This window comes from Danio rerio, chromosome 7 (assembly GCF_049306965.1).
Source record: "Danio rerio strain Tuebingen ecotype United States chromosome 7, GRCz12tu, whole genome shotgun sequence".
NCBI lineage: Eukaryota > Metazoa > Chordata > Actinopteri > Cypriniformes > Danionidae > Danio > Danio rerio.
Window position 1 is genome coordinate 78,110,486 of NC_133182.1, and position 27,244 is coordinate 78,137,729.

Consider the following 27,244-nt stretch of genomic DNA (forward strand, 5'->3'; position numbering starts at 1 on the left):
TTTATCAGGACGAGTGACAGTATGTGCACAGAGCAGACAATTAATAATGTGGGAAATTCAGCCAGCTTGACAGCCGAGCGAACAGAATGAGTCACTTCTTGCAGCATCTTGTATAACGATGAAGGGTTTTTGGAGAATCTCGAAGGCCTGTGGGGAGAAAAGCTGCTCTTGAGTGTTTTTTCCTCCAAGCGCAAACGCTTCAGTGAGAGAATGCCAAGCAGGAGAAGAAATGCATGCTTTCCTCAATATTGATGACGTTAAACTGATGATTGCTCTCTGTGCTCTAACTTCATAGCACTTTTTTGAACGTAGTAAATGAAATTAAAACATTATTAATAACTTTTGACATCTGTAAAAGGGTCAAAAGGTCAATATTTCAGATGGATCATCTGTTGATCTGCATCCCAATCATCACAAATACTGCAGAAGACCTACTGGAACCCACATGGAGCCAAGATTCTCACTGAAATCAATCAAGTTTGGTGAAGGAGACATCATGGTTTGGGGTTTATTCAGTATGGGGGCGTGCGAGAGATCTGCAACATCAACAGCCTGAGGTATCAAGACATTTGTGCTGCCCATTACATTACAAACCACAGGAGAGGGACAATTCTCCAGCAGGATAGCGCTCCTTCTCATACTTCAGCCTCCACATCAGTGGCGTAGAGGACGGGCCCGCAGGGCACGCACCGCGGTGGGGCCCCACGTCGTTGCGATTTTCAATGATTGAAAATCCAGGAACCGCAATAATCAAACTCTTGGGAACAACTGTGGTCGGAACCAAAGTGCACAGGTCTGTGTTCTCTGAACTCCTCTCAAGCGGTGGACTACTTCATTCTGATTGCTTGCCGCCGAACCTGGTCATAGCCAATGAAGACGCGCCGCTGTTCTCGCCGCCGGTTCTCGTTAAAAAATGAATGATTTCTGGCTACTTTGACGCTCTCGCCGCTTTCGGTTTGTGATCGCTCCTCAGTTTGTGAAGGATTCCCCGCGTTGTCGCTCCACCCCGCCTCATTTCCCCGCTTCTCAATTTGTGACATAGATATATACACTAGATATCGCATAGGGACCCTGAGCATGCGTCATAATTAATCATAATAATTTAATTTTCATAATTAAAAAAAAAATGCATACTAACATCCAGGGAAATCTCCCGATCATAGGTATATCTGTATATCTCTGGCTCTGCCAAACCCCCACCCCAACCTCCCCCCGCCCCCCCTGGCCTTCAACTGGGGGCCCCGTCGGTGATCCCTGCAGGGGGGCCTCCGCATTTTGCGCTACGCCACTGCTCCACATCAAAGCTCCTGAAAGCAAAGAAGCTCATGGTGCTCCAGGATTGGCCAGCCCAGTCACCAGATATGAACATTATTGAGCATTGAGCATGTCTGGGGTAAGATGGAGGAGGAGGCATTGAAGATGAACACAAATGGCCAACTTGAAGTCAACTAATTATTTGCTGTTCCTCAAACTTGGATAGGCCACAAGACTTTTGTAAGGAAGTGTATTTCTCTCTCTACAATACTTGGTCACACTTTACATTTAAGGGCACCTGTTAAGCCCCTTTTCACAAGATGTAAACTAAGCCTCTGATGTCTCTAGTGTGTGTGTGTGTGTGAAGTGTCAGCTGAAAACATCACACAAATAATGATTTATACTCTTTAAAAGTGCCCCTTTATAGGCTTTGATCCAAACTGTGCCGTTTTGGTGACTGTCGCTTTAAATTCAAATGAGATTGTGGTCATTTCAAAAGAGGGCGGAGCTACAAATGCCTGTGTATCAGCATGGTGACCGATTCAAAACAGCAGACAGTGTTCATTTGTGTGTGCTTAAACTCCACATTTCTAATCCTCTTAATCGCTGACGTTATCGTCAGCAGGTCGAAACTCTAATAGGGGACAGCTGCATCTCACTCAGGACTGTTTATGCTAATGAGGGAGAGATGGTCACTAGTGGGCGGGGCTTTCCCCCTCTGATGACACGTACAAAGGGAGAATGTCAATCAAAGTGTTTCTGTATACTGTTTATATCAAGCCTGATAAAAAAAATACATTTTTACCATCAGAAGGTTTTATTCACACACTGCTGCCTGTGTTTAAACCTCTGTGTTTGCATAACATGTCCTCTTTAAGATTTCATTAGTTAATGCTAATGTGTTTACTAATATAAACTAATAACACTTGTACAGCAGGCGTCACAGTGGCGCATGCAGTGGGAAGGTCACTGGTTTGAGCCTCGGCTGGGTCAGCTGGCTTTTCTGTGTGGAGTTTGCATGTTCTCCCTGTGTTGGGGTGGGTTGCTCCGGTTTCCCCGACAGTCCAAACACATGTGGTACAGGTGAATTGGGTAGGCTAAATTGTCCGTAGTGTATGAGTGTGAATGAGCGTGTATGGGTGTTTCCCAGTCATGGGTTGCAGCTGGAAGGGCATCAGCTGCGTAAAACATGTGCTGGATAAGGTGGCGGTTCGTTCCGCTGTGGTGGCCCCAGATTAATAAATGGACTATGCTGAAAAGAAACTGAAGAAATGAATGACTTGTACAGCATTTATTAATCATAGTTCAACATTTACGGAGTATTAAAGTCCAAATTAAATGGTGTAAATTGTTACCTAAACTAAAGTGTTGTTACCCACGTATCTAATAATCACTGTCATACAGCAACCCCTTTCTAAAAAAGTAAAAGTATCAGTATTCTCACCCGCAGGTACAGTTAGCCATGTCTTCAGACCACCAGAGGGCGCCACTGAGTGAAATACAGTCATGACCTTGCCAGAACTCAATACACTGTAAAAGCTGTCACCTCCTGAGTTTAATGATGTGTCTGTTAATGCCTGCCTACAAATCATCACTGCTACACTCCTCTTCTCTTTTAGATGGTCATCATAGCAAAGCATCACTCATATTTAATCATATAGTGACCACATTAAAGCAGGATGGCCAAACATACTGACCAAAGAACCATGCATATTCATTCATCCATTTTCCTTCGGCTTAGTCTCTTTATTCATCAGGGGTCACCACAGCTGCACCATAGCATATGTTTTATGCAGCGGATTACTTTCCAGCTGCAACCCAGTACTGGGAAACACCCATACACACTCATTCATACACACACTCGTACACCACGGCCAGTTTAGTTTATTCAATTCCCCTATAGCGCATGTGTTTGGACTGTGGGGGAAACCGGAGCACCCGGAGGAAACCCACGTGCAAACTCTACACATAAATGCCAACTGACCCAGTAGGGATTCGAATCAGCGACCTTCTTGCTGTGAGGCGACAGAGCTAACCACTGAGCAACTGTGCTGCCCGTTTTGTGTTGCAGTATATGCAAAATATAATAGGGGCAAAATGTAATGTGACAACAAAAAGCTTTTTTAGTAAAAAAAATATTTATTATTAATTTATATTATTTACTCACCATCATGCCGTTGCAATCTTGTACATATTTTAACATTTTCCTTTCAAAAGTCTCACAAAAATAATGTACAGTAAATGAAAAATGACAACAAAAAGCTATTTTAGTGAAAAAAAACATGAGCTGTTTACTTTAAAAAGTGAGTAAACCTTTTGCCTTACAATTAATTAACTGAAATATGTGTATAATTATAAGACTTAAGCCAAATTATCAGTTCCAAGTTAACTCACCCTGCTGAAAAATCCAGCTTAAACCAGCCTAAGCTGGTTGGCTGGTTTTAGCTGGTCGACCAGGCTGGTTTTAGAGGGGTTTTGGCCACTTCCAGGCTGGTTTCCAGCCATTTCCAGCCTGGACTTAGTTGGTCAGGCTGGGAGATGACCAGCTAAAACCAGCTTGACCAGCCAAGCCAAGCTGGGAATCCAGCCAAAACCAGCAATTTCCAGCTTAAACCAGGCTGGTCAAGCTGGTTTTAGCAGGATTTGGCTGGTCATTTTCCAGCCTGACCAGCTAAGACCAGGCTGGAAACCAGTCTGGAAGTGGCCAAAACCCTTCTAAAACCAGCCTGGTCGACCAGCTAAAACCAGCCAACCAGCCTAGACTGGTTTAAGCTGCATTTTTCAGCAGGGATCACTGTTTAAAGTAAAATAAAATTGTTTATTTTATTAAACATACAAACAAACAAAAATAGTATCTTCATTAAATGTGAGGTTTTATAGTTTCATTTGCTCATTTAATGATTGAAAGATGTAATCAAAGTCCACATGAAAACAAAACGGTGTTTTTGAACCAATAAATTAGCCAACTATATTATTACATTACTATTTACAACACTGTTAATGAATGCGAATTGAAAACTGTAAAAGGCACTGTATGGGGTAGCCTAATACGTTAATATTTCAGTTGTTGTATTACCATTGCGACTATAGAATAACCACAACATTTTAATATAAGTACGCCTGTTTTACTATGGCTCAAAAGCACTGTAGTATTGCCTATAACTTGGTTCATGTGACGGATGTCAGATTTCGGCTTAATTTCTGCCTTGAAACAGCCAATTATGTGTCAGTAATACATTTAGTAGGCCTGATGTTGCATTTGAAGAACTATATTAAAGAACTGAAGCAATACAGTCATTTTAAACGGCTAAAACATTTGCGTTAATCTCTGATATTGTCACTGAATAGCAGCGGAGTTTGTATGATTCCAGTCACGTGACTCCTGTCATTTCAGCTTCACATCATTTACAAGTTTTAACCTGTTGCAAACCCAAATTTTACTTCGACATCTGTGAACAGGCAGTCAAGAAACACTAAATTCACTTTCATCCGACAGATTCATTCCTCATTTTTTCGACTGAAACCGACTGATGGTGTTTTAGGCTAGCTGCGCAAAACTTAGCTTTTGCTAGTTTGATACAACAGCACTCAATGTCAAGCGTTTAGCTAATAATACTCTCATTATGTCACTACAAGATGCAGGATTACGTAGTCTCATTTTAATATTTAATTTAGTTGTTTTCAGCTGTTGCGATGCGTCAACATTCAACAAACCTGCTCCATTCTGTCTCCTCATGAAGACAGAAAACAGCAGTTCTCAGGTCAGTTTTCTCATCCGCTCACAGGACGCTTCTCTTCTGTTCTACTGGAGTAAATGGACCCCAGATCAGCGTGTTAAGGAGTGTTTCATCAGTCGGGATGTGTCGCAGATCCAGCGTTATTTGTCTTTCTGTCATGAAGAGCGCATTATTTGGGACAGTGACGGAAAGTTCAGCCGCTATAATTTAACCGCGCTCCTGGAAGATGACGGACTTTGTCAAATCAACTTAAATATTAACAGTAGTTTAACTTTGCGTGAAGAAAACGCAAAGCAAAACCAGCAGATGGACTCAAGAGTGAAAATCCGCAGTAAACGCGCTTGGGTTTTACCAGGGACTCTGTGGTGTGGACGTGGAACCAACGCCAATGACTACGAGCAGCTGGGTAAGTTTTCAGTTCATTGCATGCGTATTTACAATAGACCTTTTTCACAGCGGAATTGAACACCGGAAGCGCCCTTCGAAGCAGTGTATCGATATTTCCGGGTTCGCTAGTCGCGGAGACATGACAGCCTCGGGACAGCGGATGACTTTCTCACGGTCAACTTTGCCATAATTTGGACAGGAAGATGTTGTTCGGTGAATGTGTAAAACTGCCTTAATAAAACAGCTTTTAAAAGATGATACCGATTTGCAGAATATGTGCAGAAAACGTGTCTTACCGTTTGCAACATCAGGTTCCAGTAAGGTGCACAGCCAACAACATAAGATCTGCCCATTCAAGCCATTCGTAAGCTAGATTAACCTGACTATTTAACATCCAGCAGGATGAGTTTAATGTCAGTAGTCCCGTCTGTAAACTGTGCTATCCCCCTCCTTCCTTTTTATTCAGAGTCAGATATAGTGAATGGCGAGGTAAGTTAGCTATACAGGCGAGTTGCTATCGGTTAATACATTACAGGTTGTTTAATGCTCGTGAGGTTTTCTCAAGTCTGGAAACACGTTAGCTCCTACTCGTGGATAATATTAATTTTTATTATTTATTTAAAGAACAGCAAATAACATTTTACAATACAAAAATGTACATACCAGGAGGTAATTATGAATAAAATACAAATAATCAAAATGTAATATAACATATGTAATAATGAAATACATTGTAGAGTTCACACATTTTAAAGTGGGTCGAGTTTCTTGTTTAGAGAGTTGATCCTGGTATTATACAAGCATATTTCAGTCATCAATACCTTAAAATCTGGTTTCATATTAGTAAATTTACATTTATGAATGTACAATTTTGTTAACAACATAAGCAAATTAAATAAATAAAACTATTTTCCTCTAGATTAGGATAATCAAGTAAAGCCCAAATGTACATTTATCCATAATGAAAGAGGTTTTGAACACAAAAGAATCGTTATTAATACATTTTGCAACTCACCCCATAAGCTGACTATGTACAATACCAAAATAAGTGTAAAACTGTCTCCTCATATTCGTTACAAAAATACAATTTACATCAATCCCACTTTTAAATTTTTGCAAACAATGTTTTGCTGGATAAAACTTGTGGATGAGTTTATAGGACATTTCTTTAATTCTATTTCTAACATGATATTTCTGTGGTAACAGCCACACTTTTCTTCAATTCACCCTTTAATAAAGACATATAATAAAATTGAATATAAGGTACAGTAATGATTTCTTTTTGGAAAAGAGTATGAATAGCTCTATCATTACTCTTGGTATTTAGTAAAACAAAATTTGCCGACATAAGATTTAGTAATATCAAAAGACAATGCATCAGAAGGATGGTCTTATTAATACCTCTAAATAACATGAATGAATAACATGTCTCTGCAGGAATTGAACCAATAACAGTTGAAAACTTTCTGGGTTATTGAGATTTTGTAATAAAGGACTTCATTGTAAGAAAAGTATACCATCTTTATTATATAACTGACAAAACAAACAATTTTGCTGTCAAACCAATTAAAAAAAGAGATTTGCATTTGTATGAACTGTCTATTATTCCAAAATAACAACAATGTAGGAATAAATCATGCTTATAGATTAATGACCATGATGAGCACTTGTTTGTGGAAGGCAGATAGCTTAACTGGAGTTTTGTCTATATTATAATTACTCATCAAAATAAACCATAGACCACCGGTCTTTAATAAAACATGATAATCTCCGCTTTGAAGTGCATACAGCATACGAGCGTACTCCCGCATATAACTTGAAACGGCATTCAACCCCCTTTAATATTGTCATCCATGCTTTTCCCTGTCCTTCGTCTTTCGGGAGATCGTGGTCATTAAAGTAAGAGTGTCGTTTTTGAGTTGGAGCAGCTGGGAACGCAGCAATCACAGCGATGAGATGACCCTGCCATTCTTTCTTGCTCCGTCGCATTGAAACCGGATGTTGTGGTACACTGCTTCGCTTACCGGAACCAGGAAGTGTGAAAAAGGCCTATTAAGTGTATACGTAAAGTCAGGTCCGTAGGCAGCCTGGTGAAAGGGTGGAAAAAAAGTGGACCTTTTTGCAGTAATACAGTTGAAGTCAGAATTATTCGCCCCATGTTTATTTTCCCCCCAATTTCTGTTTAAAGGAGAGAAGATTCTCAACCATTTCTAATCATAACATTTTTAATAACTCATTTCTAATAACTAATTAAATTTATTCTTTGTCATGATGACAGTAAATAATATTTGACTAGATATTTTTCAAAACACTTCTATATAGAAAAATCCAGCTTAAACCAGCCTAGGATGGTTGGCTGGTTTCAAAGGGGTTTTGGCCACTTCCAGGCAGGTTTCCAGCCATTTCCAGCCTGGTCTTAGCTTTACTGGCTGGGAGATGACCAGCTAAAACCAGCTTGACCAGCCTTGCAAGGCTGGGAGCCCAGCCAAAACCAGCTATGTCCAGCTTAAACCAGGATAGTCAAGCTGGTTTTAGATGGTTTTAGCTTTTCACTTTCCAGCCTGACTTAAGACCAGGCTGGAAATGGCTGGAAACCAGCCTGGAAGTGGCCAAAACCCCTGTAAAACCAGGCTGGTTGACCAGCTAAAACCAGCCAACCATCCTAGGCTGGTTTAAGCTGGATTTATTAGCAGGGACATCAATTGAATATTAAGTAAAGATCAATGATCATGCTGCTTTAAGAAATTTTGTACTGCAAATATATGCAGTTGAGGGCAAAATTATTCACCCTTCTATGAAATATTTATTCTTTATCAAATATTTTTCAATTGATCTATAATGGAGCAAGTACCTTTTCATCAGTATTTCTGATCATATGCCCCTCTTTAAGCAATATTTGTTTTGGATAGTCTACAGAACCACTGTTATACAGTGACTTGCCTAATTACCCTAACTTTACCCTAATTACCCTAACTTTACCCTAATTACCCTAACTTTACCCTAATTAATGTCTTGAAAATGTCTAGTCTAATATTATGTGCTGTCATCATGGCAAAGATAAAATAAATCAGTTAATAGAAATGAGTTATTAAAACGATTATGTTTAGAAATGTGATGCAAAAAAATTTCTCAGTTAAACAGAAATTGGGAAAATAAAAGCATTCAAATTGATCAGGACTTCAACTGTATGTTGTAGCTGTCTATATTTGGCCTGTCGTTTGGACTGACGTGCTCTGTAATCATACTGATTTACTGTCACACAGCAGAGCTAATATTAACAGTAATGATCAGGTTCTGCTGTATGGACCTCCCACATGTTTTCCTGAACATGCCGTGCACTCACAGATATTCAACACGCCCATTTATGCAAGCACACATTGGCAGGAAAATCACTTTTTGATTTGTTACTGCTGAAAGGTGCAGCCATAGTGGGCAAAAAGAGGATCACTGTCACACGCTTATCAATGTATGAAGCACCACAAAGAGTTTTATGTTGGATCTGTATCTAGTAGTTATTCCACATCTCTTCTGAAAAAGCAGCTTAAACCAGCCTAGGCTGGTTGGCTGGTTTTAGCTGGTCGACCAGGCTGGTTTTAGAGGGGTTTTGGCCACTTCCAGGCTGGTTTCCAGCCATTTCCAGCCTGGTCTTAGCTGGTCAGGCTGGGAGATGACCAGCTAAAGCCAGCTTTACCAGCCTAGCTAGGCTGGAAGCCCAGCCAAAACCAGCTATGTCCAGCTTAAACCAGGCTGTCAAGCTGGTTTTAGCTAGCTGGTCATTTTCCAGCCTGACCAACTAAAACCAGACTGATAATGGCTGGAAACCAGCCTGGAAATGACCAAAACTCCACTAAAACCATAAAAGCAGCCCCACGTATGGCCGCGTTTTTTTTTTTTTTTATCGAGCAAACGCTACGGGGCGGTGTGGCGCCGCTTCACTCCTCCTTTTCGCGCTCGCCGGCTGACGGCTCGCCTCAGTGTGAAGGGCTTTCCCGCCTCAACCAGTTTGTCCGCTTAGCTCGCAGCATTACGTGGCGGAGCGGAGGCCCGGAGAGAGGTTGAGCCGGCCACGGCGATGTCCGGGGAAGAACGGTTCCAGAAATCAGGTAAGATGAAAAACAGAATCCAAAAATATAAAAGTGAATGAGTTTGCGACAGGGCAAGATCTGAAAACGTGGTCAAAATCGGACGAGGGCTTTTGCTTTTTTTTCTGGACGGCTTTTGCAAATCGTCGCTTGGGTTTAGGGAAGGTGGAGGAAGAGGAGGAGGGTGGCTGGGTCGCCCGATTGGCCGCCCGGTCAATCATTCAGTCGTTCAGCCAGTCAGTCGGACGGACGGACGGCCGCTCTACAGCGGGCTCCGGCGGCTTTTCACGCGAGGACAGCGCGGGCGCGAATGGCGCGAGCTCCCGAGAGGCATCCGAGACGCGAAAAAGCTCGCACAGCGGCCTCTTGCGAATTCGTGAAAACAAAAACTGCTTGATTACGTACCTCCCGGGTTTTTGTTTTTGTTTACATCCCTCAAAACTCTATATAGTTAAAGACTAAATGATAACGAAGTGTGGTCAAAAACCTGAGTTATATCCTAATACACATGCTGTGCCCGATATGGTCTGAAACCTGACAGGTGGACAAATCTAAGCTTGTTTTTAATAAAACAAATATGAATATGGATATGATAAATAATACTGCTTATAATAATAACATTATACAAAAGCAAATTGTTATGAATAAACTGAAAAAGCCTCCCGAGATGAAGAAGACATGAAGGCAGTGGTTTTTATATTTATGTAGGCTAGAAAATAATATGTTTTGTAATATTTTAATCCTTTATATTTATATCCTATATATATCCTTAATGTTTTAATTCTTTTTCATTTGTAAAGATAGTTGCGTATTGCTCTACATCTTGTGTGTATTAAGCAGTGTGTAAGCGAGGCGCACAACTAATGTCTGTCCAAACAGCTTGAAAAGTAGATTTTTCACCATGGGTGCCCTTTACACTACTAAAATGTCAGTGAAAGTCACTTTGTTAAACTGTCGAGTTGAATATTCAGCAGCTAAAGTCGACAGAGCAGAGATCAACCTCCCATAATGCAATTCACAACCATAAATAAACGGAACCATGCACACAACCTGTTAATTAACAGATCTTTTTACAGTGCAGGTTTGCTATGTTACAAGCTAACAAGGGTTTAAAGCTGTAATAAATAATCAGGGTGTCGTCTCATGTGCACTGCAGGTATGTTTGAGCACGCAGACCGATGCTGCAGAGAGCATGATCACTGTGAACACATCATACGCTCCTTCTCGGTTAACTTTGGCGTCTTCAATCCCACTTTCTTCACGGTTTCCCACTGCGACTGTGACCACAGGTGAGTTACTCCTCTACATTCCTCAGATACAGAGGCATTTCAGGTCCTCGGGGGAGACTCTTTACAGCCATAACTCATGCTTTCTGTTCCTTCACCTGCGACGGCTCCTGCAAACATTATACAAGACACCGTCATGTTGTAGGAACGCAGAATATATGAGCAATTAAAAAAGTTAAACTACATAGTCATTTCTAGACTTGGTGGCTTAGTGGTTAGCACTGTTGCTTCACAGCAAGAAGGTCGCTGGTTTCAGTTCAGGCTGGACGAGTTGGCATTTCTATATGGAGTTTGCATGTTCTCCCCGTGTTGGTGTGGGTTTCCTCCGGGTGCTCCAGTTTTCCCCCACAGTCCAAACACATGTGCGATAGGGGAACTGATGAACTATATTGTCCGTATCGTATGAGTGTGTGTGAATGTAAGAGTGTATGGGTGTTTCCCAGTACTGGGTTGCGGCTGGAAGGGCATCCACTTTGTAAAACAGTTGGCGGTTCATTCTGCCGTTATGACCTCTGATGAATAAAGCCGAAGGAAAATGAATGAATGAATGAAATTAAAGGTTGGTCCAATGCAATACACTTTGTTCTAAGGTTAAAAACGATAACTAAAGCAAAAATATAAATGTGTAGTGTCTCTATATTAAACAATATTTTGTCTTTGTGTGAACGTAACTTTTTTCTTTACCACAATAAATATTTTTGATTTAGATTAAATTAAATTTGATAGTTGAATCCAAAGTTAAATTATACTTTAAAAAAAAAGCTATCTCTAACAAATTTGGTTCAGTGTCATTTTGTTCGGTGTGTGTGTGTGTGTGTGTGTGTGTGTGTCTTAATTCCTCATTTCATCCGAACGTTGACTAACAGTGTGTGTTTCAAGAGTTGACACTTAGCTGATGATTGATTATAAAAGCTTGTTTGGCATGCTGTCCCGGGAGAGAGCCCTGAGCTCATGAGATCCTCGAGCCCGGGCTTCCCTCCTGTTGCAAAGCGGGAGGGGAGTTTGAGCTCTGTTTGATCTCGAGAACTCCCCTGCTGTAGTAAACGATGCCCATTAAGTGATTGCTCTTGGAGATAACTACATACTAGAAGCATGTCTATGGTGCCGATTTGGATTAGTCAATTAACTTTGCATGTTTTTGGATGGTGGGAGGAAACCGGGTAACCCGGGGGAAACCCACATGAGCACGGGGAGAAAGTGCAAACACAGAAATGTCTGCTGGTTTGGTTAAGCCTGGAACCAGAGACATTCTTGCTGTGAGGCAACAGTGCTACGCATTGGGCCACCGTGTCACCCATCTAAGAAGAAGGAGGAGTAGGGGTGGTAGGGGGGACTCTTCAAAACGAAGATAGCAGTGGAATGAAACCCAGGGTATTTATAGTAGTTTAGGAGTCGTCTGATTGGAGCATAGTGAATTGGATAATGCGGATCCAGCCGCTAGCAATCATAAGCACATGATCCTCTCAAAATTAGTTTATACATAAACTTCACTTAGTGGAAGCTTTAGCTCATTCTGATGCACAAAATTGTAAATGTTATCACTATATTGCATATCAAATGGATTTCTTTCTCTTATCTTTGGCTTGTAGATTTAAGCAATGCCTTCTGGGTGGCAACGACACCATCTCCAACATGGTGGGCTACAGCTTCTTTAATGTGCTAAAAATCCGCTGCTTCGAGTTCATCCAGAGGAGGCAGTGCACACAGTACAACTGGCTTGGATTGTGAGTGAAATGAGGATTCAGCTCTATTTATTTACATTCTTACAAGACTTTTGACTTGGCCTCGGTTTACACCAGGAACTAACATCCATTTGTCATGGGACAGAAAACGTATGACATTAAATGTTGGTGTGGACACTTCCACAAGTAGTAGGTTTTTGTCATAGTGTAAACACCCATGTAGTCAAATGCATGCGGTCCATTCTTTTACACTTATATGTGACCCTGTTAACAACAAAACTAGATATAAGGGTTCATTTTTGGAAATGGAGATTTACTCATCATCTTAAAGATGAACAAATAAACTTTCCATTAATGTAGTGTTTGTTGGGACAGGACAATAGTTGTGCAAGATAAAAGTATTAGAAAATCTGGAATCAAAATTATAGGTGGGCATAGATTAATTTTTTAATCTACATTAATCTAACTGTAATCTTGGAATTATTCTACATTAATCTAGATTAAAATGGCTCATTTGAATTCTGCCAAAGGCATTCAGAATATGTGTGCTACCCAAATAATGACTAATGGGGTTTCTCAAGCCAGGTGGCGCATTAGACCAGGGGCTCATCTCCTGTTTCTAAAATGCATCACAAACTGCTTGAGAAACTGTTCGAATGTGATAATCGGTGATGAAAATTAATGATGTTCAATAAGATGTGTTTACACCCTAGTTCAAGGTATAAATAGGACCATAATGTTTACATTAAGCTCAATTATCATTATTATCTCTCTGTTATAACCAAATGACTTAAATCATTTGCACAATGGCAATAATAGAGCATACTTATAACCATGGACCAATGTCTCTCTGCTGTAATAACATTGTGCCACAGGTGAGAGTAAGTTAACCCTATGCATATATATATATATATATATATATATATATATATATATATATATATATATATATATATATATATATATATATATATATATATATATTTACATATATATTTATTTATTTTTTGTACTGCAATTTAAGACTTAACTATATATATGTGTGTGTGTGTATATATGTATGTAATATATATATATATATATATATATATATATATATATATATATATATATATATATATATATATATATATATATATATATATGGAGTCAAGTCTCAAATTGCAGTACAAAAAATAAAACAAGACAAGTTGAGGCTGTGGCTCTGCTCACCTCCAGCAACTCATGTTGAGTCCTGCGAAGAAAGTCACTTTCAGAGAGAGCAGCACACAGAGCTCACTTTACCCATGTATTTAGTCAATTATATACATCTGTCTGGAATGATCTGGAAATGTATACCTTTTTCAATGCTCTATTTGCTTTTTTAAACTATGGAGTAAAGGGCAGATCAGGACATGCATTGTGTGAACTTTTCAGAAACACTGCTGAATCATTTTCGGCAAATTTGCAGGATGAGAAACTAAACATTATCGAAAAAAATATTCATTTTTAAACAATAAAAGTGAACTGCAGCCTTTTTGTACTTTGACATGTGTTTTTTTTTTTAGCTAAAATTATGCATATCATTCATTTTTTGCTATGTTCCAGTAGCTTATAAAAATAATAAAATACATTTTTTAATAATAAACCAACGCAAAACTAAAATTTGAGGGTATTTATCAGTTTAGCTGTAACAAATTTCAGTCATTTTTCAGGTTGGTCTAATCTAAAGGAAGTTTATGCATTGATCTAAGGTTTAAAATAGACAGTTTTGTACTTTTTACTGAAGTAATTCTGCAGATTTGAGCTCAACCACCTCCAAATCACACCTGGTTAATAGTCTCTAGTAGTCTTGAACACCTCCATTAGTTGGATCAGCTGTTTGATTAAGGATGGAGCAAAACTGCAGAGCTGCGGCCCTCCAGGAATTGAGTTTGAGACCCATGCTTTAGATTCTTTAAATTAAACAACATTTTTATTTTGTGTGAATGTACTTTTTTTTGACCACATTAAATGTTTTAAATTTAAATAAAAATGTATAGTTTAAAGCTTTGAGGAAAAACTACAAAATTTACCTCAAAAAAATTACCGTGATTTTTTAAAGTCAGTTCAAAGTGTCATCATTGTGGATACATACCCAGGTCTACATCTCTGGAGACAGCAAAATACGTAGCCTTAGGTACGTCTGCTCACAGTTTTTGTTTTTTGTAAATCCACCAGGGGTCGCTGTGTACACTTTTTGATGATTTTAAATTTCTCTTGCACGTCCTCTTCTCGCATAAATCCACCAGAGGGTGCAATATACACTTCACCCGACCAGGCCAGCTTTCTGTCGACTGACTTACTGACTGTGTTTACATGGACACCAATAATTCGATTTTAATGCGATTAGGATAATACCCTGATTACGAGTTAACCATGTAAACAGCGATTTTTTAAATTAATTTAATCAGATTAAGGTCATAATCGAACTAAAGAGAAATCAAATTAAGACATGTGAAGTATGCCGATTTTAGCGGCATTATTGAAGTGCAGTACAGACATGTAAACACCTTAATCAAACTATTACCGTCACGTAGGACTTTTCACTGCGTTTTGTGACAGGATATTCCACACAGGATCATGAAAGTAACACTCAAAAAGCAGCTCATGTAAACACCTTAGTCTTATTATTCTCTTAATTAGATTAAAGCAAATAATTTGATTCCTTATGTCCATGTAAACGTAGTCACTGACTGACTGACTGACTGACCCACCTGCCCCCTACCCTAAGCCCAACCCATAGTGTTTTCAAAAGCAATCCGAAAAAGACAATGTGGTGGAAATGTGTCATGCGATTTCACCACATTTTCAGCCTGTTGTTCATTTGTTTTATGTATTTATTTATTATTTTCTTTTTGTTTTACCTGGTTTCTGGAACCAATCTTTGCCGGACTCAACCCTCATCATTGCAGTCAACTCTGTAGGTCTGCCAATGTACGCGGCAAGCCACTGGGCAAACTGGTAACACCAGAAAACCCATCCAAATGGAGGTAAACGGTCAGCTGGTAGCGATAAAATGAACCCGTCTGCAAGTCCCGTTAATTTTAAAGACAAAATGCAGCCAGATGTACCACTGGGTGCATAATTCATGCTCTACAGAAATGTAGACAAGGGTACGGATCCACATTGAGCCTGTGAGAGTATTTTATTCTGTGTATAACTAAGACCTTCATCATATCTCTCCTGCAGGTGCACCATGGTAAAACTAGCACCAGTGGCAATAATGAAAGACTCAACACCGTACAACTCCACCAATCAGACAAATGAAACCAGCGCCACCTTTGACCTTTCCTGCAATAAAGTGCCAATCAAACTGACACACAGCGGAGAACCCAAAACCTCCAAAAGGGAGCGAAGTAGACTGAGGAAAAAACAGAAAATATGCTATAAGAAAGAGAAGAAGTTTCAGAGTCAAAATCAGGTGAATCAGTTTAAGGAACTGAAGAATCTGCACAGAAACAAGCATAAAAAAGGAAGAAATCGTGTCCAGCTAAACTCCCTGTCCACCTTTACTCTCGCTCCACAGAGGAAAACACCTAAAAAGATGAACATGAGAAGGCAAAAGTTAAAAATGGAAACGACTGTTCAGAAAACACCGAAAGCCTCTGGTTCTGCATTAACCTCAGAGAAAACAAAGAGCACGATTAGTCAGTCAAAACAAATGCAGGCGAGTAAATCAGGAGCAAAGACACTTCGAAACAAGAGGAAAAGAGCTGAAAGCAAAATTAAGAAATCCAAGAACCGAGAGGAAAAACATCATCGCAATCAGAAACAAGAACATAATAAAATATAAACGAATTCTGTGTCATCTTTCAGAAACAATAATGAATGAAGAGATCTATGAAACATATAAACAATACAATATAAGTGTTGTTATTCATTCATTTTCTTTTTGGCTTAGTCCCTTTATTAATCAGGCGTCGCCACAGCGGAATGAACCGCCAACTTATCCAGCACATTTTACGCAGCGGATGCCCTTCCATCTCTGGGAAACATCCACACACACATTCACACACACACTCGTACTCTACGGACAATTTAGTCTACCCAATTCACCTGTACCGCATGTCTTTGGACTAGGGGAAACCAGAGCACCCGGAGGAAACCCACGCGAACGCAGGGAGAACATACAAACTCCACACAGAAACGCCAACTGACCCCGCTGAGGCTCGAACCAGCGACCTTCTTGCTGTGGGGCGACAGCACTACCTACTGCACCACTGCGTCACCTATATGTGTTGTAATAATTTCATTTCCTTTGGCTACATATCCAGCATATGTTTTACAAAGCAGATGCCCTTCCAGCTGCAACCTAGTTCTGGAAATCACCCATACTCGCTCATTCACGCACATACATTTCGGCCAATTCAGTTCATCAATTCACCTATAGCGCATCTGTTTGGGCTGTGGAAACACCGAAACGCCAATTGACAAAGCCCGAACTCAAACCAGCGACCTTCTTGCTGTAAGGCGACAGTGCTAACCACTGAGCCACCGTGTCACCTGCTGTAATAAAATAAAAATACAAAGTTTTACAAATTACAAATTAAAAAAACTACTACATTATTCTCAGGCGACGCAGTGGCGCAGTAGGTAGTGCTAAAAGCAAGAAGGTCGCTGGTTCGAGCCTCTTCTGGGTCAGTTGGTGTTTCTGTGTGGAGTTTGCATGTTCTCCCTGCGTTCGCGTGGGTTTCCTCCAGGTGCTCTGGTTTCCCCCACAGTCCAAACACATGCGGTACAGGTGAATTGGGTAGACTAAATTGTCCATAGTGTATGAGTGTGTGTGTGGATGTTTCCCAGAGATGGGTTGCGGCTGGAAGGGCAATTCGCTGTGTAAATACGTGAGTTGGCGGGTCATTCCGCAGTGGCGACCCTGGATTAATAAAGGGACTAAGCCGAAAAGAAAATGAATGAATTACATTATTCTTTTTTTCTGCAACACCTCATTGAAATTGAAATGCATTTTCTTTGTATTCCTTAATATGTTCGGTGGCCAAACTCTTATTTTTATGAATATAATTGTTCAATAAAGCCGTTTTGCTTAAAGGAACCAAACTGTATTGTTTATAATGTCTACATTTCTCACTGAGAAATGCCTAAAAATATTTTCAGCACTTTCAAAGAGGCTGTTCTCGTTTATGATGTAAAAGGCACATATAAATAAAAATGGATATATTATCTATTATTATTATTATTATTATTGTTAATATTATTATTATATTAGGCACATATAAATAAAAATGGATATATTATCATCTATTATTATTATATTAGGCACATATAAATAAAAATGGATATATTATCATCTATTATTATTATTATTATTATTATATTAGGCACATATAAATAAAAAATGGATATATTATTATCTATTATTATTATTATTATTATTATTATTATTATTATATTAGGCACATATAAATAAAAATGGATATGTTATCATCTATTATTATTGTTATTATTATTATTATATTAGGCACATATAAATAAAAATGGATATGTTATCATCTATTATTATTGTTATTATTATTATTATTATTATATTAGGCACATATAAATAAAAATGGATATGTTATCATCTATTATTATTGTTATTATCATTATTATTATATTAGGCACATATAAATAAAAAATGGATATATTATTATCTATTATTATTATTATTATTATTATTATTATTATATTAGGCACTTATTATGCCCCTTTTTACAAGATGTTAACCTAAGCTGCGTTCCAAATACTTATGCACTATTCTATGCCCTTTTGTAGTATAAATAGTGTAAGTAGTGTGTTCACACTGAAAACTCTAATAATAATAAGTGCACTTTAATTACCCGGATAATGCACTCATTCTGCCGGTAAAATGAAGTGTGTAATGATGGACACTTCACGCACTCAACAACCACAGGTTTGCTTACATAGAGGAAGAGGCGGAGCTATCGGGCGCACATGTTGGATTATTTATTGTGGATGGTGAAAGCAAAATTCTCCTACGAGAGTGGTTATAGCACTTCCTGATGGTGAATGCAGTTATACTCACCAATATACTCAGGTATTATTTAATAATTCGGTCGTTTATTTCACTGATTTGGCGACCGTCAAACGTCATCAGGGAAACGGGTTGAATTTCCGCTTAGTAAAAAAACATTAGTGTTCCATTTGGGATGACACTACATACATGTACTATCCTGTTGAGTGTGTAAGTGCATAAGTACATAGTGCATGAGTGCATAGTGTGCCATTTGGGACGCAGCTCAAGTCTCTGATGTTCCTAGTGTGTGTGTGTGTGTGTGAAGTTTCAGATAATGTTTAACTCTCTGAAACTGCCCCTTTTAGGCTTTGATCGTAATTGTGGCGTTTGCCGTCTGTCGCTTTAAATTCAAATGAGATTGCGCACTTTTCAAAAGAGGGCGGAGCTACTAATGCAGGTGTGTCAGCATAGTGGCAGACTCAAAACAGGACTAATGTTATCTGTGTGAATATATGAAGTGTCTCAGAATGTGTCAGTGTATGGAAACTCCTGTCGCTGGTCATCTAAATAATCCAACACAATCTCATGGCAATTCGTAACTTTTTAATGTAGTGACGAATTTGTACAATCTAATTCGTACATTTTAGTATGATTTGCTCATCCCCCAGTGACGGTTGGGTTTAGGGGTGGGGTTAGGTGCCACGCCTCCTTTTTAAAATCATACAATTTCGTACAACTGAACTTGTACGAATTAGCCACTAAACTGGCAAAACGTAAAATACTTACGTTTCCTCGTGAGATCAGGCTGAAATAATCCGGTTAGTCGCTGACATAATCTTCAGCAGCTCAAAACTCTAACGGCTGCTTCTCACTCAGGGCTGTTTATGCTAATGAGGAAGAGTGGGCGGGGCTTTCCCCCTCTGATGACACATACAAAGAGAGAATGTCAATCAGTGTTTCTGACTGTTTTCATCATGTCTGATTAAAAAAAACTTCAACAAGTTCATGTTTAACATTAGAGGCTGGTTATATTCACACACTGCTGACACACAACTGTGTTTAAACCTCTTATAAAAGTGGTTAAGTTTAAGTTGATGTAGTTTTCATGTCTGTGCTGCAGTGTGGCTGGCAGTTAAGGGGTTAACAGACGCTCATAAAACAAGCCAGACAGTTCTCCTAAAGGTCCAATCCAGGTAACATTTAACACCCTTGAAGCAATTCCCTTCTGTGTTAGCATTGGATACTTGTGATATGCTGTCTGACAGATATTTGGTTTAAACGAGCCCACTACAGGAATAATCCTCGCCTGAGGTGTCAGGATATAAGAGTGTCTGTAATTTACTGTGGTATGCTAGGTATTACTCATAGAGCGGTTCATTTGAAGCGCTTGCCAGATGGGTTTCTGAAGGACAGCAGAACTGTGTTCAGAGATCTGCTTCATTGCTTTACTGCTGGAGAATGAGCTTGTGAAATCTTAAAATCGATCTTTGAAAAACAGGTTTTTTTAAGGTTTAAAGCTTTTAAAGGGTTAGTTCAGTCACAAATATCATTTCTGTCATTCCAATCCCACCCCAAAAAACAAGAGGAATCTTTCAGGTTTATTTGTGTTGTGCTTAGTGTTTGGGGTAAACTTCTAATAGGGAAATTACACTGCCAAAAGTCATTAGTTAACTAAAGTGAGTAAACCAATTGCCTTAAAAGTAACAGGCTGACTTTACAAAGATAATGTAAGTAAACTCATTGTAACTTGGAATTGTTAAGTTGACTTTATAGTTATGCAAATTTTACTCAGATTTTTAAAGTCAACTAATTCTTTTTTACCGTGCCAGATTATTTTAGCACGTCAAATAATAACAAGTTCAAATAAATACAGTAATTATTACATATTACATATTTGGTGCTTTATTGAGTCGATAAAATCTACAATTATAGCTTGTATTGAATTTAGAAGACACACTGGAGTCTGGAAGAGCAGATTTGATTTAATCACTGTCATTTTGCCAGATACAGAAAAGCTGGAAAACAACTAATATAATAAAGGTGTACTGGAAAAAGTGATCAGTTTATTTTTATTGTTTAAGAGTGAATACAATTTGCATAATTAAGTCAACTTAAGAGTTCCAAGTTACAATGAATTTACTTACATTATTTTCGTAAAGTGAACTTGCTTCTTTTAAGGCAATTGGTTTACTCGCTTTAAATAACTAATCACTTTTTACAGTGTATATTAGCAGCCAATGACTCAAAGTATACTGAAAAAAATATGTCTGGCGACAGTTTATATGGGTTGAATTTAAACAAACAAACTAGTAAATTCAGTAATGTTCAACTTAATTTGTTTGTTTAAATTCAGCCCAAATAAATTGCTTACAAACTCTTATAGCTTAAAAAAAAATTGTAATTGCAAGTAATCATCTTTGAATATTTTTTCAGTGCATTATTCACAATTACATAGTGCCAATGTTGTTTTGAAATCATACTTTCATGTGATTAGACTGAATATTTATAGTGGTAACTATAGTATATTACAATACATCACAGTTTACCATAGTAAAACTAAATTATACTACAGTATTTATTACAGTTAGTCAGTTCACTATAGTTAATTCAGTATACTGCAGCATTAGATGTAATGTTTATTGTAGCAAGTGTTGTCAACAATATATGCTGTATAATACACTGTATTATAATATTTACTATAAATTACTATAGTAATTTTTCTTGCGGGTATGTTTGAAACAAACAAACAAAACTGAATATGCTTTGTGTTCATTGCACAACCTAGCATGCATGTAAAAAGTACACCTTGAGGTATACAGATATGTACAGTATGTGCTACACTTAGTGTAGTATTTTGTGGGCTTTACACACACCTCACATGGAGAAATACTATAGTAATTAATAGTAATTGTTTTATCCATACTAGGGTAAAGTACTTGTAATTGTAGTTATGTAAAGTACAGTAATACAGTATAAACAAATGACCACTAGAGTTTTCTACAAAAATATACCCTACCCTATACTACTACAAAACAGAATGGTGTAACATTTATTATTAAAAGTCGTGAATACTATAATACATACAGTATAATACACTTTACTATAGTATATAAAAACACTATATAGTACTTACTACAAACTACTGTACTCTAAAAATATAAACTTCTATCCGAAACATCCAAATTACCTACCTATATGTAAAAATAGCAATAAATATCAATAGCAGTTCATTATAAATGGTTGATTGTGAAATCCAGTGCTGCAGTGGTTCAGCATGGCGCCTGACTGACAGCTGGAGCAGCTTTATAGACTGAATAAATCGCTCGATAAATCCCTCGCAGTCAGCGCACATTCAGTATAAAGCACTTTTCTGTGGTATATTTGAAATAAAGCACTATATTATATTACAATACATACACCACAGTTTACCATAGTGAAACTAAATTATACTACAGTATTTATTACAGTTAGTCAGTTCACTATAGTTAATACAGTATACTGCAGCATTAGATGTAATGTTTATTGTAGCAAGTGTTGTCAACAGTATATGCAGTATAATACACTGTATTATAATATTTACTATAAATTACTATAGTAATTTTTCTTGCTGGTATTCAACAGACAAACAAACAAAACTGAGAATGCTTAATGCTCACTGTACACAACCTAGCATGCATGTAAAAAGTACACCTTGAGGTATACAGATATGTACAGTATGTGCTACACTTAGTGTAGTATTTTGTGGGCTTTACACACCCCACATGGAGAAATACTATAGTAATTAATAGTAATTGTTTTATCCATACTAGGGTAAAGTACTTGTAATTGTAGTTATGCAAAGTACAGTAATACAGTATAAACAAATGACCAATAGAGTTTTCTACAAAAATATACCCCACCCTATACTACTACAAAACAGTATGGTGTAGCATTTATTATTAAAAGCAGTGAATACTATAATACATACAGTATAATACACTTTACTATAGTATATAAAAACACTATATAGTACTTACTATAAACTACTGTACTCTAAAAATATAAACTTCTATCCAAAACATCCAAATTACCTACCTATATGTAAAAATAACAATAAATATCAATAGCAGTTCATTATAAATGGCTGATTGTGAAATCCAGTGCTGCAGTGGTTCAGCATGGCGCCTGACTGACAGCTGGAGCAGCTTTATAGACTGAATAAATCGCTCAATAAATAACTTGCAGTCAGCGCACATTCAGTATAATGCACTTTTCTGTAGTATTTTTGAAATAAAGCACTATGGTATATTACAATACACCACAGTTTACCATAGTAAAACTAAATTATACTACAGTATTTATTACAGTTAGTCAGTTCACTATAGTTAATACAGTATACTGCAGCATTAGATGTAATGTTTATTGTAGCAAGTGTTGTCAACAATATATGCAGTATAATACACTGAATTATAATATTTACTATAAATTACTATAGTAATTTTTCTTGCAGGTATTTAACAGACAAACAAACAGAACTGAGTATGCTTTGTGTTCACTGTACACAACCTAGCATGCATGTAAAAAGTACACCTTGAGGTATAAAGATATGTACAGTATGTGCTACACTTAGTGTAGTATTTTGTGGGCTTTACACACACCCCACATGGAGAAATACTATAGTAATTAATAGTAATTGTTTTATCCATACTAGGGTAAAGTACTTGTAATTGTAGTTATGTAAAGTACAGTAATACAGTATAAACAAATGACCAATAGAGTTTTCTACAAAAATATACCCTTCCCTATACTACTACAAAACAGAATGGTGTAGCATTTATTATTAAAAGTCGTGAATACTATAATACATACAGTATAATACACTTTACTATAGTATATAAAAACACTATATAGTACTTACTACAAACTACTGTACTCTAAAAACATAAACTTATATCCAAAACATCCAAATTACCTAATTATATGTAAAAATAGCAATAAATATCAATAGCAGTTCATTATAAATGGTTGATTGTGAAATCCAGTGCTGCAGTGGTTCAGCATGGCGCCTGACTGACAGCTGGAGCAGCTTTATAGACTGAATAAATCGCTCGATAAATCCCTCGCAGTCAGCGCGATCGCGAATTAGTCACACGCGAATATCAATTCAAGACCTGCGCAATTGTGTCAAGTTTGTAAATAGCGAGGTTTGCGCCTGTGTCACGCCCACCTTTGGGGGAAAAAAAGGAAAAAAACACCACCGGAGAGTGAGTGTGCGTTAAGCCGGAGGCTGGAGGATCGATCTGCCGCGTTTGTGAGGCCTCCGCCCGGGTGTCGAGCATCTGCGCCCCGCTGATGATGCTGGAGCATCTCGAGCTCAAAAACATCCCATTTTACTCTCAATTTGATGTTTGACCACTTTGCCTTTATCCCTCGGAGGAGAAAGAGATGGGCTCAGGTGCTGTGGATTCTTCCCAGTGGCTGTCAGTGAAGGAAGAGACTATTTTCCTTCACGATGGACTAATTCGGGTCACGGACCTGGCTGAGCTGCCCAGCGAAATCGGCGTGTCTGAACAAGCTGAATCCGAGCAGGAGGTTGGCACATACTATGTACATCTTATGTAGATTATATTCTATGTTTCATTTAGGTGTTAACTTAATTAGCTTAACACTGAAAGTTATCAAACTCGGCTCGATACGTTCGGCCAAAACATGCTAGCATGCTAACAGTAATAACCATATTATTAACATGTTGTTGTTTTTCTTAAGCGGTATGTAGCATGTGATTGTTTTAAGTCATTTGTGGTGTTATTCTATTGATGTTAGTTCATGTAAACATGCTAGGAAGCCCGTTATATGAGCAGTGTCAAATGTTATGTTACAAATATAGCGCTAATGTTAGATGTAAACGGCTAAAAGGTTGGCGTTGATGTTTGGGAAGCTTACTAAATCTGCGCTGAGGTTGTTATGGCACATTTTTGATTCATATTTAATGACAGATATAATCTTTGTCGTGTTAGCTTAGCATTGACAGGCAGGCTAACGTTAGTAGGAGGAGTTGTGGCGTGTGGCAGCAGGCAGATATTGACCTGTCTGTAGGACTCATGTTACAATTTAAGGTGGAAATGACCTACGTTCAAAAGCATACGCTTTAATCCAATATAAAAACGTAAAGAGTGTTTACTAAAAACAGCTACTGCTATAAAAACGACATTTAGTTTAGTATTATAATGATTTCCTTCAGCATTTGATGTTAGATGCTATTACAGTAGGCTAAATGCTCAAAGGCAGATCTTGTCTTCGCCACAGAATGTCATTTTATATTATACGTGACTTATTAAATCATAAAATACGAATTGACGTGTTAAAGTGCGATTACAGCCGTTTAGAAACGGCTAAAGGGCGTTGTTAGGCTACTCACTATCTCTTCGTCACAATTCGCAAAATATCCACCCTAAATAGTCTCCGAGATTAGAATTAGTCTGTCCCAAATGAGGTTAGAAACGAGCTTACTAGGGCTAGCAGGATGGTCTACTATCTCTGACGGATTTATTTGGACATATATTATCAAACGAAATATCAGTGTGTGTGTGTGTGTGTGTGTGTGTGTGTGTGTGTCTTATCATATATATTGGAGAAGGTGTGTAATTTGAGACACTAGATGTAACGATACATGAGCACTATGCACTTAACCACAAGGGGTTTCAATCTCTCAGATGACACAGCCCCCCAATTTAGATTATACTCATACAAGAAACCCACATTTTTAAAAAATGTATATGTTTATTTATGTGTGTGTGTGTGTGTTTCATACTTGAAAGTTATATCAGAGTTTGCTTTGTTTATTATATGTTTTATATATGAAGAGTTGATGCAAAATCCTCTAAATGTCATCTGAAATGTTCTCCTAAAATGACCATTTTTTGTCAGCCTCCTATGTTTGTGTTCAGTTATTTCACTTTAAAGGCAATGTAAATAACTTATTCATCACTATAAAAGTAAAATTACTGAGCCTACACAGAGGAGTCGGAGAAAAATCCTAATTTTAGAAGAAAATATCAGATGGCTTTTAGAGGTTTTTGCATCTAAACTCTTCATATAGTGGAACAAAAACTACAAACCACTCCTAATGCAGTGCATATGCATCAGATAATTAACCCCAAACCCTCTTCTCTTACTTTAGATCCATCTGCTTGTTTTTCCTCTTGTTTTTGCCGTCTTGCTGTTGCACTATTTTCCACACAACTGTCATCGTGCACTTCCAGTCTGTTGCATGTCTTTATTTTGATCACATCTTCCTGACCCCCAGATTTCTATCTATCTATCTATCTATCTATCTATCTATCTATCTATCTATCTATCTATCTATCTATCTATCTATCTATCTATCTATCTATCTATCCATCCATCCATCCATCCATCCATCCATCCATCCATCCATCCATCCATCCATCCATCCATCCATCCATCCATCCATCCATCCATCCATCCATCCATCCATCCATCCATCCATCCATCAATTCCCTGCATTTATAGGTTTTTAAAAGGTAAATCTCAAAAGGATGAACTTTTCACTACAGTGAATCTTGCAATCTAAGGTGGACAAACAGATTTGAGATGAGTGTGTAGAACTTACTGGAAAGTAATTGCGATTTTTAGGATGTTTTACTGCCCCTGTTGAAAGTTATTTTGTGAATCAGACTAAATTGGTTGCTTTTGTTGTAGGCTTGTAAGGGGAGGAATGCTATTTTGCAGTGCACTTTACTGAAGGTAATGAGTCAGAGTTTTATTCAGTAACAGTACAAACATCTGACTCATTGCTGTCAGTGATATCTCTTGAAATTAAGCATGTCTCGTGTACTTAAGGTTCTAGAATCCTTAAACGGATAATTCACAACAAAATTAAAATTCGCTGTTAGTCTATTCCTCTCAGATTATCAAATATGTTGAGGACTAATAGCTTTAGCAGAACATTGGACAATAATTTTAGCTGAAACTGTGGTACTTGGTGACTCGTTATTATAAGTTAACAACTATCAGCACTTTGGGAATCACACAAAAAAACCTCATTACTCCTTCCTGTACATTCAGGTCTTATAAATTGAAACAGTTTTTGCAAGAAACTTTTAACCTTTAATCCACAGCATCCATATTTATAACAATAATATTTTATTAATTCTTTAAACATGAAGCTGACAGAAAGTGGAAATGGCTGAGTGGAGCATACACTAACCTACAATTATATTTAGCCACAAGATGGCACTGAACAGTCAAAAAGCAGTGTGACAGACAAACACCTACACTTAAGGCTGATTTATACTTCTGCGTCAAGCGCACGCGTATGCTACGGAGCAGCCTACGCATTGACACATAGTACTACGCCGTGGCAGTCGGCGTCACTGACGTGCACCTCTTAAAAAATGTAACTACAGGTCGCAACAACGCGTAGCGCAAGCTCTGTGATTGGTCGACTTGGTAGCGCTGATGAGTCTGGGCGGGACCAAGAGCCGCGCGAGCACGATGGAGCGATTGTTTCGAAAGTGTGGAGTCCCGTGAAGAAGAAAGTTTTGTATTGTGTTTACCTCATAGTTAAAGTTGTTGCATGTCCGCCGGTTCCTGCCTCAAAATGAGCGAGTTTAAGCCACTTGTACATCCCGGAAGCGTTCAGAAAGAACAAAACAGCAGCGAAGAAACTCGACACAGAGACACATTTACACCTCACTGCCAACTAGTGTTTTGGAAGTGTTATTGCAGACCAACAGTGACGTAGAAGTATAAATGCACAGCTAAGCGCGTTGCATGCGCCGTTGGTTACGCCAGTCACTTGATGCAGAAGTATAAACCAGGC

At 38.1% G+C, this 27,244-nt stretch overlaps 3 protein-coding genes and 1 long non-coding RNA gene across 10 annotated transcripts in view; 2 read left to right on the top strand and 2 right to left on the bottom strand.

The window, feature by feature from the left end:
* The window catches only part of rph3ab (rabphilin 3A homolog (mouse), b), a 48,013-nt gene extending 42,546 nt beyond the window's left edge, over positions 1-5,467 (bottom strand). For both annotated transcript variants that reach the window (XM_073907602.1, XM_073907601.1), the window contains exon 1: positions 4,969-5,467. In XM_073907602.1, coding sequence (XP_073763703.1) covers positions 4,969-4,990 — 22 coding nt within the window. In that variant the 5' untranslated portion in view covers positions 4,991-5,467. The remainder of the gene's footprint in view (positions 1-4,968) is intronic.
* Positions 4,699-17,506, top strand: LOC101885160 (group 3 secretory phospholipase A2). Of its 4 annotated transcripts, none has more exons than XR_012382886.1 (5): positions 4,699-5,397; positions 10,617-10,749; positions 12,336-12,470; positions 15,639-16,490; positions 17,150-17,506. XR_012382886.1 is itself a non-coding variant. In XM_005169057.6 (4 exons), the coding sequence occupies exons 1-4, from the start codon at positions 4,878-4,880 to the stop codon at positions 16,240-16,242; spliced, it is 1,392 nt and encodes a 463-aa protein (XP_005169114.1). In that variant the 5' UTR covers positions 4,699-4,877; the 3' UTR covers positions 16,243-17,501. The 4 variants fall into 4 exon arrangements, 1 of the variants encoding a protein (XP_005169114.1); XR_012382885.1 differs by having other exon boundaries at positions 15,639-16,516; positions 17,150-17,501; XR_012382887.1 differs by having other exon boundaries at positions 15,639-16,471; positions 17,150-17,501.
* On the bottom strand, positions 9,276-24,273 carry LOC141375213 (uncharacterized). Of its 2 annotated transcripts, none has more exons than XR_012382898.1 (3): positions 23,372-24,273; positions 19,207-19,340; positions 9,276-10,856 (listed from the first exon to the last, which is right to left on the bottom strand). It is a non-coding gene; the product is annotated as an uncharacterized lncRNA (long non-coding RNA). The 2 variants fall into 2 exon arrangements; XR_012382899.1 differs by lacking the exon at positions 9,276-10,856 and adding an exon at positions 15,312-15,810.
* hectd4 (HECT domain E3 ubiquitin protein ligase 4) overlaps positions 23,663-27,244 on the top strand; it is a 110,554-nt gene continuing 106,972 nt past the window's right edge. For both annotated transcript variants that reach the window (XM_009303668.5, XM_009303669.5), the window contains exon 1: positions 23,663-23,991. In XM_009303668.5, coding sequence (XP_009301943.1) covers positions 23,845-23,991 — 147 coding nt within the window. In that variant the 5' untranslated portion in view covers positions 23,663-23,844. The remainder of the gene's footprint in view (positions 23,992-27,244) is intronic.

What these genes read in the sequence shown, in the direction of transcription:
- LOC101885160 (XM_005169057.6), top strand. Translation starts at nt 4,878, where the DNA reads ATGTCACTACAAGATGCAGGATTACGTAGTCTCATTTTAATATTTAAT. An exon ending in CACTGCGACTGTGACCACAG is followed by an intron (nt 10,750 to 12,335) that starts GTGAGTTACTCC and finishes TTTGGCTTGTAG; the next exon opens with ATTTAAGCAATGCCTTCTGG. An exon ending in CAGTACAACTGGCTTGGATT is followed by an intron (nt 12,471 to 15,638) that starts GTGAGTGAAATG and finishes TCTCTCCTGCAG; the next exon opens with GTGCACCATGGTAAAACTAG.